The sequence below is a fragment of the Aquila chrysaetos genome, chromosome 14 (genome assembly GCF_900496995.4).
Source record: "Aquila chrysaetos chrysaetos chromosome 14, bAquChr1.4, whole genome shotgun sequence".
Classification (NCBI taxonomy): Eukaryota; Metazoa; Chordata; class Aves; order Accipitriformes; family Accipitridae; genus Aquila; species Aquila chrysaetos.
The window spans coordinates 15,370,811-15,390,528 of record NC_044017.1 but is presented as its reverse complement, the minus strand read 5'-3'; the positions used below and the strand labels follow the sequence as shown (position 1 = coordinate 15,390,528).

At 40.4% G+C, this 19,718-nt stretch overlaps 1 protein-coding gene and 1 long non-coding RNA gene across 5 annotated transcripts in view; both read left to right on the top strand.

Moving 5' to 3' along the window:
• The window catches only part of NDFIP2 (Nedd4 family interacting protein 2), a 49,362-nt gene extending 42,200 nt beyond the window's left edge, over window positions 1-7,162 (top strand). For 2 of the 3 annotated variants that reach the window (XM_030036462.1, XM_030036459.1), the window contains 2 exons: window positions 3,373-3,478; window positions 5,342-7,162. In XM_030036462.1, coding sequence (XP_029892322.1) covers window positions 3,373-3,476 — 104 coding nt within the window. In that variant the 3' untranslated portion in view covers window positions 3,477-3,478; window positions 5,342-7,162. Of the gene's footprint in view, window positions 1-3,372; window positions 3,479-4,292; window positions 4,356-5,341 lie in introns of all 3 variants that reach the window. The other variant, XR_005933948.1, reaches the window with a different exon arrangement.
• An 811-nt stretch (window positions 7,163-7,973) lies between these two features.
• LOC115350755 lies at window positions 7,974-18,765 on the top strand. Of its 2 annotated transcripts, XR_003926588.2 has the most exons (3): window positions 7,974-11,858; window positions 16,894-17,141; window positions 17,530-18,765. It is a non-coding gene; the product is annotated as an uncharacterized LOC115350755 (long non-coding RNA). The 2 variants fall into 2 exon arrangements; XR_003926587.2 differs by having other exon boundaries at window positions 16,894-18,765.
• Window positions 18,766-19,718: the final 953 nt, after the last annotated feature.

The window sequence follows — 19,718 nt, the reverse complement described above, 5'->3', positions numbered from 1 at the left end:
TTTGTGACTGACTATTTATCTCACAAAAAATGCCAGAAATCTTAAAAGATGTTACCTAAAACTTTCTCTATCTGCCTTTTAGTAAATTTTGAGGGCATTCATCAGATTTGTTAATACTTGGCTTGCTCTACCATTCACTTGGTTGCTTGAGATACATAGAAACTGCAGATGTTTAACGCATCACCGCACCAGTCCCTTGAATGCTTTAATACTCTGTTTGAGGTGATTGCATTTAAGTAGCAAGTGAAATGACTCTTTACAGGTACAAACATCTCCAGATAAACCTTTAATTAAAACAAACCCTTGTGGTGCCTGAAATTGGGGTTTGACACTGTTTTCACTTGGATGAAAATAGTGTGTTCTTCCCCTAACATTTTCCCCCACCGTGTCTATCGAAAAAGCTGTGCATTTGTAGTTCTTCTTTTTCCTAGTCTTTTACAGCCCTTGTTCAGAAGTTAGCTCACTTTAGATTTAGGAAATCCTTATCTTCAGCCTTAACTGTTTGAAGTTTTTTTGGCGTGCATTTGTTTTGTTTTGGTTTTTTTTTTAACTCAGTTTATAATATGCCTTGGAATAAAAGGCACTGTGAGGCATGTGGTATGCATCCAGCAGTTAACATTCCCTTGTCTTACGAATGTTTTGCATGTAATACACCAACAGTGTTTTTAAACTGATAAAGTGGATATACTGAGATTGCTAGAACACCATAGAAGGATTTAACCCAACCGAGCTACTTAGTAGGACATGGAGGAGTATTATCAAGTCATGGGAGCTCTGCCAACAAGATCTGTATTTCATTTTTTCAGATAACTTTCCCATTAGAGCATGCGAAGTAGCATGTCCTGCATCTTTTCAGATGTGAATGAACTGAGTTGGATTCTTTCTTTTGTGTAGTCCTTTGACATACTTGAGCCCGCTTATTGCCATCTTCTCCTCTTTCTGGTGTTCACCTATCTGTTTCAGCTCCCTTCCCTTCTTTCAACATCTGGAAACTGCTCACACTTCATGGAAAAGCAAAGTGGTCTGCTTCCAAGGAGCTGTCATGTATCATGAACAAATTGAAGAGACACACAATTCTAATTTTTAAATTTAAATGTTAGCCAATGTTTCTTTTTGAGGAACACAATAGACAGTGTTTTTTTGTGAGGGTTTTTTTTTTTCTTCCCTAAACAGAGAAATATAAAATACGGGTTGAACTTGGACTGGTTTTCCAACATATGTAATGCAGAAAGTATGCTTTCAGGTACCTTAAGAGCTGCCTGCCCACCTTTTGCTGTTTCAGCTGCTTTTCAGTTGAACGTGGGACCGTCTCTGGTAATGTCTGGGTAGCAGCTTTTGTAGTAGACTTTTGATCCAGATCTTAGTGCTTTCTTCTCCATGCAGAATTCACCTTAATCACAGAAATGTGTCTGGCTTAGGTCAAAGTTCCAATGGTTAGCAGAGCATTCTCTTGTTTGGGGTTTTTTTGTGTGTGTCCAGATGAGGTTTTGGTTTTAAAAAAGCAAAAAGAAAGTAAATAAAAATTTACAAGTAAAAAGCATTTGGAGAAGAAACGAGCATAGGAAAAAAAAAATTAGTCTCAAGCTGGAGAGCAGGAAGAAAAAGTGCATCACATAGCAAAATACCAATGTAACCATCGAGATTGTTTGTTTATTAGGATGTAAGATGATGAAAAGGATGAAATCCTTTGTTAAACTTGTTAAGCTTCAGTTTAGTTTCTTCATTTGAACCTTTGGAATCTTAAGGTATACATGTATGTATATACATAAGCATATATCTTCAAGGTACCTGTGTGTTCATTTAAATGAGGAGAATTGCTCTCTAGGCTCACGTTTCTCTCCACTGGATGTGGAATTCAGATTTTGACCCCCTCAACTCTTTGGGCAGATTGGTTTATCTGTGTTGGATTCTCCCTGATCCAACTGATGAATGGATTAATCTGCTGAAGATTACTTAGTGGAGGAAAATGGACCAAAGAGCTATGTCCACTATGTAATGATGTGGGTTTTTGGGTTGGTTTGTTCAGATGTCCAGTGAATCTCTGAATTAATAAAATGATATTGACATGTTAGTGATTTCCATTGTTGCAACTGTAACTTCTGTGTTACTATTCTGTATCTCCTGTTCCTCTTATCAGAGCTGAAATATTCTTTCAAATGCAGTTCAATTTAAAAGTTTAAAAATAATTTGAAATGTGGATGTCGTGGTTTAACCCCAGCTGGCAGCTAAGCACCACGCAGCCGCTCACTCACCTCCCTTGCAGTGAGAAGGGGGAGAGAATCAAAAGGGTAAAAGTGAGAAAACTCGTGGGCCGAGATAAAGACAGTTTAACAGATAAAGCAAAAGCTGCGCACACAAGCAAAGCAAACCAAGGAATTCATTCACCACTTCCCATCAGCAGGCAGGTGTTCAGCCATCCCCAGGAAAGCAGAGCTCCATCATGTGTAATGGTGACTTGGGAAGACAAAACGCCATCACTCTGAATGTCCCCCCTTCCTTCTTTCCCCCCTCTTTTTTATCGCTAAGCATGACGTCATATGGTCTGGAATATCCCTTTGGTCAGTTGGGGTCAGCTGTCCCGGCTGTGTCCCCTCCCAACTCCTTGTGCCCCCCCAGCCTCCTCGCTGGTGGGGTGGGGTGAGAAGCAGAAAAGGCCTTGGCTCTGTGTAAGCCCTGCTCAGCAATAGCTAAAACATCCCTGTATTATCAACACTGTTTTCAGCACAATTCCCAAAGCATAGGCCCATGCTAGCTACTATGAAGAAAATTAACTCTACCCCAGCCAAAACCAGCACAGTGGAGTTGGGGGGAAAAAAAAAAAGTAATCATAACACATGTTGAATAATTTTCTTTGAATCGACTGTTGTTCTTCCTCCTCTTGGACAGGTGCATTTTCCTGGATGGTTAAGTCTCAAGCCATAATGTACTGTAATTTATTATTGTCTTGTTGCTAGAGCAGTCTGTACTGTTTTTTTTGTTGTTTTTGTTTTTTTCCTTCCCTCTTTTGACTTGCAATACTTTTATACATTTCTAATGGTACATTTTGTGGTTCAGGTAGTCTTCGAACGCACTAGTAACTTATTTTAAGAATTCTACTTCAAAAGAATGTGCAGTATGTATTCTTTTTTTTTAAATTCATACATGCAGTCTTTTTAGCAGATGATACTTGAACCCAGAATGAGTGTAAAATTTCTGAAAAGCCTTCCATAAGGCTATATCCTAATATCACAAGATAAAAACAGAAGACTGATGCATAAAGACCTCACTTTACTTAGTATAATCTAGATTTTTAAAAATTATTTTAATAAGAATAATGTGGGATAGTGTGTACTTAGGTTGTTACACTTCATTTTGTGCATTTTTTACTTTTAGGACTCCTCCTGTTCTTTCGAGGCTTTGTTAATTATCTTAAAGTCAGAAATATGTCTGAAAGCATGGCAGCTGCTCACAGAACAAGATTTTTTTTCTTGTACTGAAGGTAAGTAATTTTGGTGATAAGATTATCTCTCCCAGGAAAACTGAGGAGAAGGAAATACTTATTCAAAATAAATAATCAAACTTTGTCGTCACAAAACGGAAGTCACATGGGTTTTGAACATCTGTCATGAATGTTGTATATATTCTACATGGACTTGGAAATACCCGAAGTCTCTATAAGTCATGAAATTTGAAAGTAAATAATGTATCCTTGTCGTCTCCAGTCCTCCCTGGAACTAATGTTCAGAAACAAAAAGGAAGAGGAACCTGTTGTTTTTCCTAAGCAAGAAACAGTATCTGCTGCCTGTCAGGACACTGTCCTTTGTGTTGGAAAACTGGCTTTAGTAGTCAACCTGTTTTCAGCAAGTTAGGAAACAGTAATCTGCCTGCATATTAAATCTGATTGACATGGATCTGAACATGCAAACAATAGATGAGTATTGTTTCTCTTTACATGACTGGATTAAGACAGTCATGTACAAGTATGATTACTGTGTATGCAACAACATGCTTTATATATCCTTCAGGTAGCTGACTAATCAGTCTGGCACATATCCACTCTTTTTTTTTTTTTTATACTTTTTATCCGTTAGGTGGATCAATTGGACTTCATTGTGTAACTTAAACCAGGGGTCTGAGTTTGTGTTCAACTTCTTACTTAAACTGCATGATGAGATAAATTTAAGCCTAGAAATAAGTACTGTAGCATTTTCATTACTCTGCAGTTTACTTAAAGTGCTTAAATACTGTATTTTGACTTAACTGAGAAGCTATATTTGCTGTAATAAAGCAGCTTTTCATAACTTTTCTCCAAGATTGGTCACAGGATCAATATGAAGTAACCAGCAAGACATTGAAGCCTGAAAAAAACTGAGACGGTATTTGCCTAGAAAAAAACGGTTACTTTTATATGACAGTGATATATATTTAAAAACAGCTAATGATAAATATCTATGCTGTACTATATAGTTCTTGATCATGGAAGAAATCTGTTAACATATCTGTAACATAATATTTCTTTTTAATGTGCCATTTTGTCAAAATTATGAGGTAGGTTAAAGTTAAATAACTAATGCATATATTGCCTTTTAGTAACCAACCTTAATTGGCGTCTACATGGCAGCATTTCCTTTTTACAATAGTTACATACCACTCCTTCTCTTAGTAATGTGGTAACCTCTTCAGAATAACAAAATTTGTAGAGATGAGACTGAAAATATGTTAGCTTTCAGTACAATAAAGTTTAAAAAAACCTATTTCAAAAATACTTGGTAGGACTAATGGGTATTTGAAAACTAGCTTGAAGAGAACAATGAGAGTGTAGGTTAATGTGGTCTAGGATTCTTTGCTCTCCTGCAGTTAAAATTCTGCTTTGGGACAAAACACTGTTTAATTCAGCATTAATTGAAGTTAGAGATTTGTCCTGAGTTCAGCGGCTTTGATTTTTTCCTTTACCTGTAAGCATCACTGACATGTATGGGCTGATAAGGTCTGTGGAGTGTTTAGAGAGTGGGACATGTAAATACTATCTTTTTTGAAGCTTCTTAAGTATTGAAACAAGAAGTTCAAATTAATTGCTATTACACTTAAATGTCCTTGTTCTTGCATAGACAGGTAACTTCTTCCACAGTGACTATTAGTTTTAATAAATAACAAATATTATCTTTACAGTTACAGAACACTATCAGGTGTTCTTTTTAAATGATGACAAAATAACAGTAAGTTTTTGCTTTTTGCTCCCATCCTGACATGCAGGGAGGGAAAGGCTGCTGCTTTGCTGCTTCTAGGTTTAACATCAGTTAGCAATGCTAATTCTAGTGAATCACTGCGGTGAACTGAAGTATAACTCTTTCCTTATCTCTAGACTGCATGGAACAGACATTCCTTTCCTATACCAGTGTGCAACTTCCAGCTGATCTGTAACCCTCCGAGTTAATAGGATAGAAGACTACTAAAACAAGAAGACAAATTAGTGAAGATACGGCTTCAAAAACGAATGACAGGATGGTTTATGCTCTAATACCAGTGCTGGTCATCCTAGTAAATATTTATAATTGCTGCCTTTTGTTTTAGCACATTTGTATATGTGCTTATTAAAAAGATAGTCTTGAAGTACGAACAAACCATCTGTTAGTATAGATTAGGTACAGTCAGACTGGGTTAATCTGTGCTTGTTGTATCTGAAAGACTTAAGTGGTAACTTGTTTCACAGCACGTATGTACCACTGACTTGTTGATCTGAACTTTGAGTACAATGGAATGCATTAAATGATTCAGATTAACCAGTTCAGACAGGTTTTTTTATATAATTTAGATTCATTTAATGATTGTGTAGAACATTAAGTTTACTAAACCCCAAAGTTCCTTATTGTCACGAACTTGTATTCACCAATATTTTATCAAATTCAAACCAATATACTGGTTTGCTTAAAACTGATACTCCACTTTGAGTCCCCTGTAAATAACTCTGCATAAATGACTGTTTGAATTGCTTCTTAGGAAATATGTCAAAATATATTTTGTAACAGCATATTCTCTAAATTTTGTTTAATCTTAGAGCTACATACATATTTTTTGTTAATTGGCTATTAAGGGTATAGTTACTATTAGGTGTAATTTTGGAGGTAAAGGCAGTGAATTGTTTGTCTCATCCTAACTTTCCTCACATGAATTATTATTAACTGGTTTGGGCTTGAGCCTGAAAGTCGTTATTCATATGCATGATCCCTTTAAAAGATAGAGTTTGTTCATGTTAGCAGGGATGGACAGCCTTACATCTTTAGTCCTTGGTTATGCAGTTGGATCCTCGTAGGTGCACCTCTGTTCCTGAAACAAGAGTATTGCAAATGTATTCCCTGGGTTATAACACTGTCTCTGTTTAAGAAGTCTTGAGTTCAGTATAAATAAAACATCCACCCTGAGGGCTTCTCAAAAAAAATTCATATAGCTGTCTTACAATGCTTGTTTAGAATAAGTACTTTGCCATTTCCTAAGAATAAACTAATGTATTTGTAAGGTAATTTTGGAAATAATCTATGAAGGAAAAAAAAAATCTTTTAAAGCTCTGAAAGTAGAAAATGTGTGTTGCACCTCTCTCACTATTCGTTTAAGGTATGCCATTACTTTCTTAAAAATACCATCTCTTTAAAGGGTACTGTCTACTGTTCATGCATGTGTGGTTTCCTTTAAAGTTTGAAATTTATGCTTCTCCTTAAGTAGGAGAATACATCTCTCAGTCCTTTGTAGAACTGGAATCTCAGTTGCAAAAATACATTGGTTGTGGTTGCACCTTTGAGGAAAAAAAATACAAATACTTTCCTCCAGTTTTTCTTTTTATATTAGAATTCTGCCTTTTTATTACTAACATTAAAACCAGTGAGGTTTATGTTGTTTTAAGCTAGTGCTGTATTCAGTTTTGTATCTATAATGAATGTTTAAAATATACATATGTAAACTGGTCACATTATTCATTTTCTTAATCTTTCAGAGATACTGAAAGTGACTAAAAATTTAGGGGCACCTCCACTTCCCAGCTTTTTATGGAAAGAATAAAATTAAGTATTGTGTTCAATATCCAATTGGGATTTCCTTCTAAACTTACCTGTTCGTTTCTGTGTTCTTTTGCATCCATTGTCCATATGAAAAAGAAGTGGATAATAAAACATTGCTTTGTTTTGCTAGTTAAGACTTATGCTTTTTGGGTTCTTTTGTATTTCACGTTGAAAAATGCACACTGCAATATTTGTGTCAACGTGGAATTATAGACAAATTACTTGGCAAAATAGGTACTAACCAATCCTCTCTACTCTTCTTTTCATCTCGTGTTTTATGGCAACGATATGTAAGGACATGTCTTCTGAGTTGATACAACTCTGCAAAGCATGCAATATTGATTCATTTTCTATGTTTACCAATATCAACTAGTACTATTTTCCAACTATATCAATTTTCTCAAATTAAGTAGCAGTCTTCCGACTGAATTATTTCTTTTTGCTCCACTGCATTTTACAGAAAGCTTCATACAGATACTTGGTTTTGTTGTGGTTTGTTTGGTTGTTTTTTTGTTTTTTTTTTTTTTTTTCTGGAGTAGCTTGGAAAAGTCCTCATTTGGACAGAAAGAATATGTAGGGTTAAAAATGTACACATGTTATCTAATCCTCTATAGTTGATGCAGCAGTTTGGTAGCCTGAAATCTCATCAGCAGGAGGAAGGGAATTGGGACACTGTTTTCAAAGACTCTGCAATCTATTCCAGATGTGTCAAATGCTGCATATTTTCCTTGCTATTTCCTGTGAGCTTGGTTAGGAGCAGCTGGCTCTGTGGTTTAGAGACACCTGGCCAGCTTTGCTTTGTGTCTTAGCTGGGGAGGGGCAGGGGGGGGCTCCACTACTGCAGTGAAGTTGACTGTAAACAGATTTTGTATGAATGCAAATAAGGCTTTGAAGTTTGGGGTAAAAACAGCTGGGGGAGGGGAGGTGGGGAGAGAAAATTCCATTTTATTCAAGCAACTCACGAATGTAACTTCTTTAGTTTTGTCATCTACTTTTATTGATGTGGACACTACAGGAACATGGACATCTTGAATTATGATTCAAGTAGCCTGCAACTCGTATTAACGCATTTCAGAAATGACCCATCACTCACACTCCCAGTCCTCTTACAGAGAGGAGGTTGTCTCCAAGCATTCTCTTTGCTATCTCACCTGGAGTATGGACACCGTCCTCATCCTGCAACACCTTTTAACCTGGTTTCAACACCCTACTCTTTCTGGGTCTGCTTCCCTCCCTTTGAACAATGACAACAGGTGAGGAAAAGTGGTTTTATTAATGTGCTATCCTAACATCAGAAAGCTTTTAATCTCTTTTCTACTTTTTGAGAATGTTTTCCCGTAAAACTCTGCATTAGTCCCTCCTGTGTGGTTGCTTGCATTGTTCACTTGAACAAAAAGTTCATCTCATGAAACTACTATTGCGTCCTGGATTTTTGAAGAGAAGGTGAATAACCTCTGGTATGGAAATAGATAAGTCTTAATAAGGAAAAGAAAATTCTAATTATGCTAAAATGTGATTAGCATATGTGCACAGCTACCCAGAAGCAGTGGAGTCCAGTGTATGTTTGTCCTATGTATGTTGTTCTTTTCTACCATCCCAACATCCTTATCTTTTTCCTTTATACTTCTAAGGATACTTTTAGCATCTGTTTCTTCTCTACTTAGCATATCCTTTCCACTTCCATGCCCCTTCTTCCTCTGTGCACTTGTTATGCACCCCACAAGGACAGGCAGAAGGCTGCCCTACTGCATGTTGAGTGCAGTTAATAAATAACCACCTAGCAATTTCTAACTTTTTTTTTCTTAACTGCAGTGATGCTTTGTATTTTTATACATCCATATTTTACAGGTAAGCCAACTTTTTAAAATCAATGACTTTCAGACAACTGAAAATGCTTAAAATATGTGACTGTGCCATCTACCTGTTGTAAGTATTGCATATGCAAGTGGGATTAAAACAGTAGCAAAATTTGTTTTAGGTATATTTTCCTTTAGCTGCTGAAGTGTCTGCATGATCAACTTTAAACTTTTTTCTGATACGTAATTGTTGTTTGTTTGGTTTTTTTTTTTTCCCCACCCTTCCCAAATGAAAGAAAAGTCAGCTTTCCTGGATTTTCGCCTGTGGTATATTTTCTACCTAAGGAAACTTGCATGCAGTGAGGCTTAAAAGTATTGCAAACAGCATCAGCTTTCCAGCTATTGTTTGTAATTTTTTTTGCCTAAACCAGAAAGGTATATATTTGAAAAAGTTTAAAACATTTTTGCTCTTTTATATTGAGGCATAGTTACAGTTATCCCCATGTTTTTACAGCTGTTCGTGTAGTCTTCACTCTTAATTTTTCTTGTGGTCAAAGAAACACAGTGTTTGCGGGGGTATCCTTAGTGTAATACGAGAAGTTGTTCATTGATTCTTCATTATACACGGCTGCACAGATGCCCATCCTTCTTAATTTTCTAGGTTGGTGTAGTCCCATGACTTCCAAATGCCCAGTTGCACATGGAACAGACCGCTGCTGCTATAAATTGTTTATTAGTAAAATAACTATAAAGCAAGCTTCACTTGCATGTGTTCATTAATTGACTCTTGTTGTTTAATATAATTGCAGTAACGTTGCTGGTCAGTCCACTTCTGCTGCTGCTGTACGTAGCTGGTGAGAGCTTGCTCCTGGAGTCTGAAGCCTTAGGTGCATTTTTTCCATTAGTAGTGACCGGGTGTTTGAGCGAAGTCTGCAGGTCTTACTGGTGGAAGCGTTACTGGAATAAAGCCAGTGCCAGTCGTTGGCTAATTGGTAGCACGAGCACCTGCAGGACTATTGCTTAGCTGGTCTGCTCTTTGAGTCTCTGACTTCTAATTAATGAATTAATTTGACAATGTCTCTTGCAACTTTCATAGAAAGTTTTCATATGGATTTTTGTCTTAAAGGATGATGAGTTGTTTTTGATGGATCAAATTTACCTCTACCTCTTAGAACAAGGAACTTCTGAAGACAGCCCTATTAGTTCATTTCTCTATATACACAGAACAATGGAAATCATTTCTGCAGATTACATTGATAAGCCTTGATACTATTTCTACCCGAAATGTGAATCAGATTCCACTTAAAAGCTGTTACTTTCAGGATAGTCTGACACTGGTTAAGCAAAACCGGGAATTTCTATTGTAAATAATTGTTGGCCATCAGTTGTAGTGTTACTCGACTTTGGATTTTCAAGTGCTGCTGTTTTTTCCCTGAGGAGTCAAAGTTTTGGTGGTTTTTGGTTTTTTTTGTTTTGGTTTTTTTTTTTTTTTTTTTGTAGGAAACTTGTAACACTTATTCCAGTTTTGCTGGTGTTGATCATAACGTGGGCATATGTTAAATGCAAGAAACACTGATGGCATAATCCTGTGGTTAAAACACTTTAAGTGTATGCATTCAGGAGACTTAAATGTTTCTGGATTCTGACTGAAAGCTGACGTCATGTGTTGGACTTGGCGGTTAACGTATGGCTTGGCTCTGCCTGATTCCTCCTTCATAAAGATGGTGAGTGGTGCTACACAGGTGTGCTCCAGATATGTCACAGGTTGAAGCTGAGATTGCTGCATATTAAGCAGAGATTCACTGTGAAGGGAGCAAGAGAAACAAGGAGAGGAGTGCTTGGACCTTTAACTCTGGGTTTGCAACAGCTGACATAGCGAGGTGTTTCTGGCAAGATGGTGGGAGCACACTTGAGTGCGGTCCTCGCCCCCTTCCTCCCCAGTTGACCAGCCACTTCGTGTACCTAAATTTTGTGATGCTGGGCAGCTTTCTTACCATTTCGCTTAGTGTGGTAGCTCCATGAGGTACAGTTTGGGGTGGAAAAAGGTATGTTCCCTCCCAGCATGTTTTTTAAAATCTCTTAGATGGACGCAATGCATTCATCAATACTTGCTCCTGATCTTGACTGGACCTCTGTATAACTGCCTGGTACAAAGGGGTCACTAAGATTTGTGACTGGCTTCTTAGGAATTTTACTCATAAAATTTGCACTTTTATTTAAGAGAAACTGCTTACTATAAATGTTATCTATCCACTAACAGCAACAGCTGTAGGAGGAACATAGCCCAGAACACTAATAGCTCTTACTAATAGTGTCTAATATAATACATAGTTCAGTGCATGAAAAATTTCAAGTACTGTGTTAAATTTTTCGTGTTAGAGTGTTTTTTTACTTGCTTCTGACTTTGATTTTTTTTACCTTTAATTTGTATGGATTTTTTTTTCCTTTGGGGCCTGTAGACAGCTAAAGGGTGAATGTTGCAGTTCTCAATGGCTGAGTCACTTAATTTAGTTGTTCTTAGAGGGTCGTGCTTCTTTGAACTGTGAACGTGAAAATTACTTAGGGAGGTTTCAAGAGCAATGAGTTATCAAGAATTTAAGAATCAAATTAATCAAGAATGCATACCCAAGAAATAAAGCAAAAGCCCCCCCCCCCCCCCCCCCCAATATCAGTCTTTCAGCTTTTCAACTTTTATCATGGCCGCTCATGCAAAAGCAACTTTAGTTCTGCAAAGTCTTGCCTTGCAAAACATCAGCGTTAATAAAAACTCAGCAGAAGAAAGTGTCCTTCCAATTATGCTCTTACAATTGAATTTGTATTTAGTCGTCCCACAGTTAGCATACATATAATCCATGTTATAAAAAATCCCTACAAAGAAAATTAATGATTTGGTAAGTAGAAGAAGGTATCTGTCCTACGATAATAACTAACTTAAAATTTTGTGTACTTGCCATTTTCAGAGAAATGTCTTTGGTAAGGTCTTGGGGTTTTCTTTTTACCTCCATGATCAGACTCTTCAATGGGATGTTGTGAAGTGAATACCATTCTTAAGACTGGGTTATATATGTTAACTCGACAAGTATGTGTAATGCAAGATGCATAATTCTTGCGTACCTCAATTCTCTGTAAGATGCATAATGCAAGAAGATCCTTCATCTTTGTTGATTCTGTAGTATAAAAATGAATAATTTTAGAATATGGGAAGATAATTTCTTCTTCATTTGCTTTTTGCTTTCAAAAAATCAAATAACTGTGCAAGGTCCTGCACATGGGTCGGGGAAATCCCAAGCACAAATACAGGCCAGGCAGAGAACAGATTGAGAGCAGCCCTGAGAAGGACTTGGGGGTGTTGGTTGACAAGAAACTCATCGTGACCTGGCAACGTGCGTTTGCAACCCAGAAAGCCAACCGTATCCTGGGCTGCATCAAAAGAAGCGTGGCCAGCAGGTCGAGGGAGGGGATTCTCTCCCCTCTACTCCACTCTCATGAGACCCCACCTGGAGTACTGCATCAAGCCTCAGGGTCCCCAGCATAAGAAGAACGTGGACCTGCTAGAGCAGGTCCAGCGGAGGGCCACAAAATGATCAGAGAGATGGAACACCTCTCCTATGAGGAAAGGCTGAGAGAGTTGGGGTTGTTCAGCCTGGAGAAGAGAAGGCTCTGGGGAGACCTTATTGCAGCATTTCAGTACTTAAAGGGGGCCTATGAGAAAGATGGGGACAAACATTTTAGCAGGGCCTGCTGCGATAGGACAAAGGGTAATGGTTTTAAACTAGAGGAGGGTAGTTTCAGACTAGATATAAGGCAGACATTTTTTACAATGAGGGTGGTGAACCACTGCACAGGTTGCCCAGAGAGGTGGTAGATGCCCCATCCCTAGAAACATTCAAGGTCAGGTTGGACGGGGCTCTGAGCAACCTGATCTAGTTGAAGATGTCCCTGCTCGCTGCAAGGGGGTTGTACTAGATGATCTTTAAAGGTCCCTTCCAACCCAAACCATTCTATGAACTTGGTGATTCCTATGTGTGCTGCCAGTAAATATTATCACAGAGCATTTTTTGTAAGTTTGTTATTTCCCTGCGGATTTTATAAAGTCTTTCTCATGATGATACTTGGGCTATAGAAGTACTACATACAAAATTTGATCTCTGTGGTCAATGCCTATAAAGTGACCTACTGCATTTTATGTGCATGTAGTATACATTTCTGTTATGTTATCAAGACAAAAGATGGTGTATATTTAAAAAAAAAAATATCTAGTGAGGTTTGCTTTTGGTTTGCTTTGGAAGTTTCAGCAGAGCATTTATTCTGCATCTCAGCCCTAAACTGTAAATTGCAGTGATAATGGTGATTTTTGCATCTTTATTTCCTTGGTTTTTTTTCTGTTCTGGTTTTTGAGGCCTGTGTTAATGCTTGTGTAGTGTTTAGGACAGTCCCGCTCCTCATCTTTTTTAGAGCTTCTAATTATACAGCATCTGTGTTACAAAAGTGATTTAAACAGCTAGTGTGTGTGATTTAATCCAGATTTGGGGCTTGAGAAATGCATAAAATGCAATCCGGTAGTATTTGTGCTCCTGATTAGTACAGAATTGTTTTGCCCTTCAAATGAGAAATACCATACGGTTAACTCTCAGCTATCCAGAGGCAGCTTATCTGTGTGATGAATGAGTGAATGCCACGGGCTGACACCTGCACTGGTCTTGTTTGGCTGTCAGCTCTGCGCTCATCAGTTTAGTCATGGCAACTATACTGCTACGAGCCTTGATTTAGGTTTGAGTTTGGGAAAGTTATCACAGCCACCCTACATCCCAGATCCTGAACTAGTAAGTCCTTTGCAACTGAGCTAGCTGCATGCAGAGCTGTCCTAGGCTGTCTGTCTAGTATCTGGACTACTGGGAAATATTGTGCAGAAATGTCAATAGGGAGCCAGCTTGGATGTGACATGGCTGGTTTTAACTTGGCGAAAACAGACTTAGTCAGGCTCAAGCATATGCCTTTTTGGGCCAGTCTGAGCATCAGCATCACGCTCTTCAGCACATCTTGAGTATCCCTGTTAACTAGATCTTTTTTCGTGTAGTGAGACATGAGTATCAGCCTGATGTATATAACATTTAAGTTCTCTTATGAACCCAGTTTTAGGTGTATTGCTTGGGTATACAACAGGTTGAAGCCAAGCTCCTGCTCTTAGGATTATTTCTACGTTTAGCATGAACAAAAATTTCCTTCCCTGAATATCCCAGCCCCTATCTGAGTGCTATAGCTAGTTTAAAGGATTGGGTAGCCTCTTACCTGCTTTCCTTTGGACCACTAGTTTCCACACTCACTGCAAAATCAGTCATTTGGGTCAGAGGGGACCACAGAAGGTAAACTGCTGCAAGGTCCTGTTCAAAGCAGGCCAGCGCTGAATTCAGACCACATTGCTTAAGACTTTGTCAGCTGGGTCTCGAAAACCCCAGACCACAGCGATTCCCCACGCTCCCCGGGTGACTTGTCCCAGTGCTTAGTTATCCTCATTCGGCGTCATCACTGACTGAGTTTCGATGAGGGATGTGCTCAGTGGCTCCTTCCACAGCACCCCAGAGCTCCGATCTGTCTCTTGGCTGGCAAATCCTGGCATGAGGAGGGATGTAACCCGGGTCGCTGCGTTACTGAGCAGCCCTGCAAACTGCTCAGCTGTCAAGTGACAAAGGGGAGAAAGCAGTTTGAGAGAAAGACTGTCCAATCTCTAATGAATTGCCCGCATTTCCAACACTGAAAAGGGATGGTGGGTCTTCCACTATTTCCTGCCGGCTTGTTGAAGCATCTTAGTGCTCAGAGCACTGGATGCTGTGAATTCTCTTACTTGTTCCCAAAATTGTCACTTCCACGAGGCTTCTTCCTCCATACGTGGCACCTGGGTATTCTCCTGTGATTCCCATTTCAGACTAACTGTAGGTTTAAATAGCTGGATCACTTGCAGCAGGACTCATGTCATCTGATTTCATTTGCCTAAAAGTTTAGTCATCTAGTCTAAGCTAGTCACCAAGGATTACTCTGTAGTCAGATCAGGAGATGCATCTGCAAATGATGCTTTTTTCCACCCAAAGCCGTATGTCCAAAATGGAGTCAACTGAATCGGTGTTGAAAAGTATTTGGACTGCAGACTGCACCTTTCAGTACCTTTTAAAAAATGTGCCCTGCAGGTTCTTAAGAAAACAATAGCTTTTGGTCACACTGGAGCTTGCTGAAGAGTTCCTCTTTTATAGGAAAATTGCTTTTCTTTCTTTGAAATTCAGTTGAGCAATTTGCCCCAGCTTCCAGTGTTTCCGCTCTTTGGGGACATCTGTCCTGTGGCTGAGGATACCGCAACTTCCAGAGTTGCCAGTCCCCTGGGTTCCCCCAGGATCCTGCCTCATATTTGGCAATGGACTTCAGTCTGTGGTGTTTCGAATGGAATGGTTTGGGCTTTGTGAAATCCTGTTTTCCTACAGACTTTGTTTCACAAGTAAATAAGGATCAGCTGTTCGCTCCCTTCTCATCCAAGAGCTGAGGGGACATAATGCAAGTATGCAGTGTCGAATTTTTTTCACAAAAGATGCCATTGAGCTGTGGGACTCCTTTCCCCAGCATTTTGGTATTTGTTGTGATTGGAGTGGCTAAGTTCTTTACGAAGACCAGAGAAACCAGTTTCCGTGGCCAGGCTCCTTTTTGGTATGGCTTGGGGTGGCTGTGTGTTTTCACGATAGAGCTGGCAAGATATGTTAAGAGTGCCATGCAGCTAGCTGCTAGTCAAAATTTGTCCTGTTCCCAGCTTGTTTACCTAGTTTATGAATGGTATTTGTAGCTGTTATTTTGGGATTAACTGCCACTTTAGTAATTTTGAGATTTCAAGAGGTCACCCAAGTGCTCTGAGACCTACAGCCCCATTTGATTCTTGAATTCTCCCCCTGTGAAAGTAAGAGCTCTACTAGTTGCAAGTCTTACTTAGCAGCTTGGCATGAAGAATAACAAACCTGCTGCAGGAGTGCTGCTCAGCAGCCAGACAATGCTTTCTAGGTAGGGCTTAGGGACTTGCACTGTCATGAATTAAATCAATTTTCAGAGACAGCCTGGGACTCTTAGTACACTGCTAAATAACTCAGCTGCAGAAAGGGATCCTTGGCCCCCAGGCCAATGGTGCAGAGTGACTTACGTCTACACTGCTGCGATCCAGCAGACCTGCAGCAGGCTGGCTGCACCCACACTGCATATATGTTGCCTTGGCTGCTGTTGGATCCTAAGACAGAGTATTATTTTGCATTTATGTTTTAGTTCAGAACACCTGAAATGTGGCCTATGTTGCAGCTTTTCAGACTGGTGCTTTTCTAGCATGAAGCAGATGGTCTGCAATATTTTGGATTGCTCAATGGTTCCAAGGCTGCTGAGATAGTGTTTGGAGGACTGAGACAGCAGCAGAGGAAAGAGATTCAAACCTGGTGCAGTCTTAGCCATACTGCCTGTTGGGAGCCTCCTCTGGAATAATTTCTTGCCAGAACTGCATCCAAGTTCAGTCATGGAGAGAGAGCTTAGCTAGAGCAGTCCAAACTAGTGCCAGAGAATGACCTAACAGCTAAGCAGTGCAGAAGATCGGGGCTCTGGTGCTTGCGTTCAATCCCTGGCTCCTTCATTGAGCAACGTGGGCATAACCTTAAAAAGTATTTTCATGATGCCACAAATTCACTTAGCTGCAAGCTCAGTCAGATAAAACCCTGGAAGAAGCCTCTGTACTGTTTAAGAAGTTGTGTAGATTCCCTCTCCCAGCTCCGGGAAACTGATTCAGTTGCTCCAAACTAAGCAGGATTTTCTTGTGAATTGGAAGGTTAAGCGTGAACATTTTAGTCTATTATATGAAATGAGACGTGATCCAAAATGTAGTGCAGTAAAATGCAGGAGCATTTACTTGCGGCTACTGGGGAACAGGAGGGTCTACCACCACTTCAAAGCTCAAACCTGCCTTCGCCACCACTATGCAAGTTAAAATGCCGTGACTGTGTGACTTGCAGGCAGGCAGCAGAAAGTGCACGTTAATATTTAATTTTCATCCTGTGCAGTATAGGAGTGTGTCCCTGCTCCCGGCTCTGCTCCGCGTCCCATCTTCTGGCGGGCTGGTTTCCGTACAAAGGAAGGGAGTTGCAGCGAGCTCTGAAAATATCCCTGGGTTCGAACAACTATGAAAGGAAGGAGTGTTACCGAAATGCGCTCACCCTGCCCAGCCAGAGAGACCATGTTTTGGAGAGTTTCACAAGCTGTAAGGCCTCAAATCGTGCCAACGTTAGCACATAATCTTCGCTTTGCATTTGTAAGTGGTCCCCTTGCTTGTGAAGAGAGGGGGAGTTAAGAAGAGAGGTCTCTTTCTGTAGCACTGGGGTTTAGTCTGATTTTAAAAAAAAAAAAACCCAAACCTCAATTAGTGTTTTTGGTTAAAAAGAAAACACAGCAAATGTGACTCATTTAATATTGTAGTCAAGTTTCCTTCCTTTGGGTTTCTGGAAAGAGGTACAGAAAGGATTGCAGAGCTGTCGACCCAAGGGTAAATGATAAACGGTTGCTGTCTGAGGGGCTGGATGGGTATCTGGAAGGCAGTGCTTCACCTGGGCTTCGTGTTCAGGCCTGGTGGTTGTGCCCACCCAGAAGGCTCAATGAAAACCTTTTTTCTTTCTTTTTTTTTTTTTTCCTCTTTCATTTAGCATTGTTCCACAGAGGAAGGTTCTTGAATTCAGCTCTATAAACTTCCAGTGAGTGACCTATCTGCGAGACTCCTTTCCACGCTGTCGGGCGGCGTGGGTGGGAGGGCGCTCGTCGTGCTCCCTGCGCGGCGGCCGCCCTCCCCTCCCCGCTCCCCTCGGGGGGACCCGGCCGCGGCAGCCAGAGCTTGGCCCGAACTCGCCAGCGTGAAACACGGCGGCTGGACGCGGCACTTCTGCACCTCGCTGCATCGACACATGCACAAAAGAATAGGCACCTCATGGTGAAACCGGTGGCGTGTGGGTCTGCCCTGGCCGACAACAGACTTCTCAGGCCTCAAGCAAACAGCTCCTGCTAAACGCTGAGGCCCGCACGGTTGTTGACAAAGCGATAAAATAGCGTTTGCAGCGTCCGGCGTCCTTTCTTTCACTGCTTTTGAAACGCGTGGTGCGTCCGAGCACCTAAAAAGCGATGGGTTTGGATCTGGCGTGCCGTGCTTCACCCAGGGAGATCCCAGCGTCTGTCTGGATGGGGCCCAGCAGCGCTCGCTCCTGCCGCCGCCGCCGCCGGCCTCTCCGAGGGTCGGCGTTTCTCCAAACGCAGGAAACTGGCTTAATTTCTCCATACAGAGACAAGACACTTCCCTGAAATAATATTGATTGCATGTTGGTATTCTTCAGGCTTAATGGATTCCTGAAAAGGGAATTAAGAACTAGAACTGGGGGGGGGGGTGGGGGGAAGCCCCAAACCTGGGTCAAAATAATAAACAAAAGTGACTGAAAAAGGTAAGGTTAAGATGTAACATTACACGTTCTTTGAAACCCAGATGACTTCATACTATGCAAGACAATGTGGCAAAAGTTTCTACTGAATAATCCAGTTCGTCATATGATACTTCAGTAAATACTGAAAAACAGAATTATTGCTCGAGGTTATGCAGTCAGGTGTTTTTAATGAAAATATTCTTGAGTTAACTTCTATGGAGAGCTCTGGTCAGAATTTGTCCCGTGGACAGTTAGCTACAACTTTTTATGGAAAACATCACCAGTAAACTGTAGTTACTTAACTTTTGCTTTAAGAGAAAGGAGTTCGTAGGCTGTCCTGATGACAGCTTAGTCCTCCATCTCTGATAGACTCAAAAGATATTCGTACTGCTACAGTGAAAATGAAATGTGCACATTACATATGCTGTAAAGACACAGGATACATAGAGAGGATAATAAACAAGCATTGATTAACATCTGGTTTGACCTGAGGCAGGTGTGGGTTTCGCATCTCGGACTTTGTTCCATTTTAGTGTTCACGTACAGGCTTTGTGACAGACTAGATGCACGTGTTGATTGCAAGCAGAGTCCATCTTTTATGTCTATGGTACCTAAAAATGCATAGTTTAATGCTGTATGTGGGGAGAACAACAAGAACACCCACATTTGTCTTCAAGTTGTACTTAAAATGAAAGAAAAATGCCCATTTCAAGTCTGCAGGACCCCTCCCTGTTCCAGTGGTGTTCCAGTGGTTTTCCAGTGAGCTGCCCTGTAGGCCCATTTGCAGCTCTGTAAAAAACTGTCATTACAATTTGCTTCCCAATATTACACCTGCTGTTTTTCTACAGTAACTAATAAAGGGTACAAGAGTGATACCCATTTGAACAAGTGGCCTTGAAATGCCAGATCTTGGCTGCGATACAGTTCAAGGTTTGTGTAAACATCTTCATCCTGAAACTTGAATTCAAACATTGGTTAATTCAGCATCTTGGAAAGAGCCTGATGGTTTATTTGTGTGCATCTCAAAACCGCTGCATAGTTTGGCATGGGAAGGGTATAGCAGCAAACTGGCGGGTCAGGAGCGAGGTCAGCTGGCAAAATGGCAAGGAAGCTTGCACAATACCTGCCTGCCATCGGTTTGGCTCTAGCTGATGCTAATGGCCCCTGCCGTCAGGAGCTCTGAAGTCACCCACAAATCAAACAACGTTAAAGAAACACCCAGTGCGTTGTAGACGTTTGTATAACACTGTAAACCTGAATCAATTTTATTAATGGAATGTGCTTTATCAATGGAAATGGGAAGCTGGATTTGGGGGAAAGGAGATTGATGTGAGATGAGGGTTTTTTGGGGGGGTGGGTAGGTGGAAGAGGAGTCTCTTCTGTGAGAGAGATCTGTGTGGTGAGATTCGTTCCTCTGGAAGGTCCCC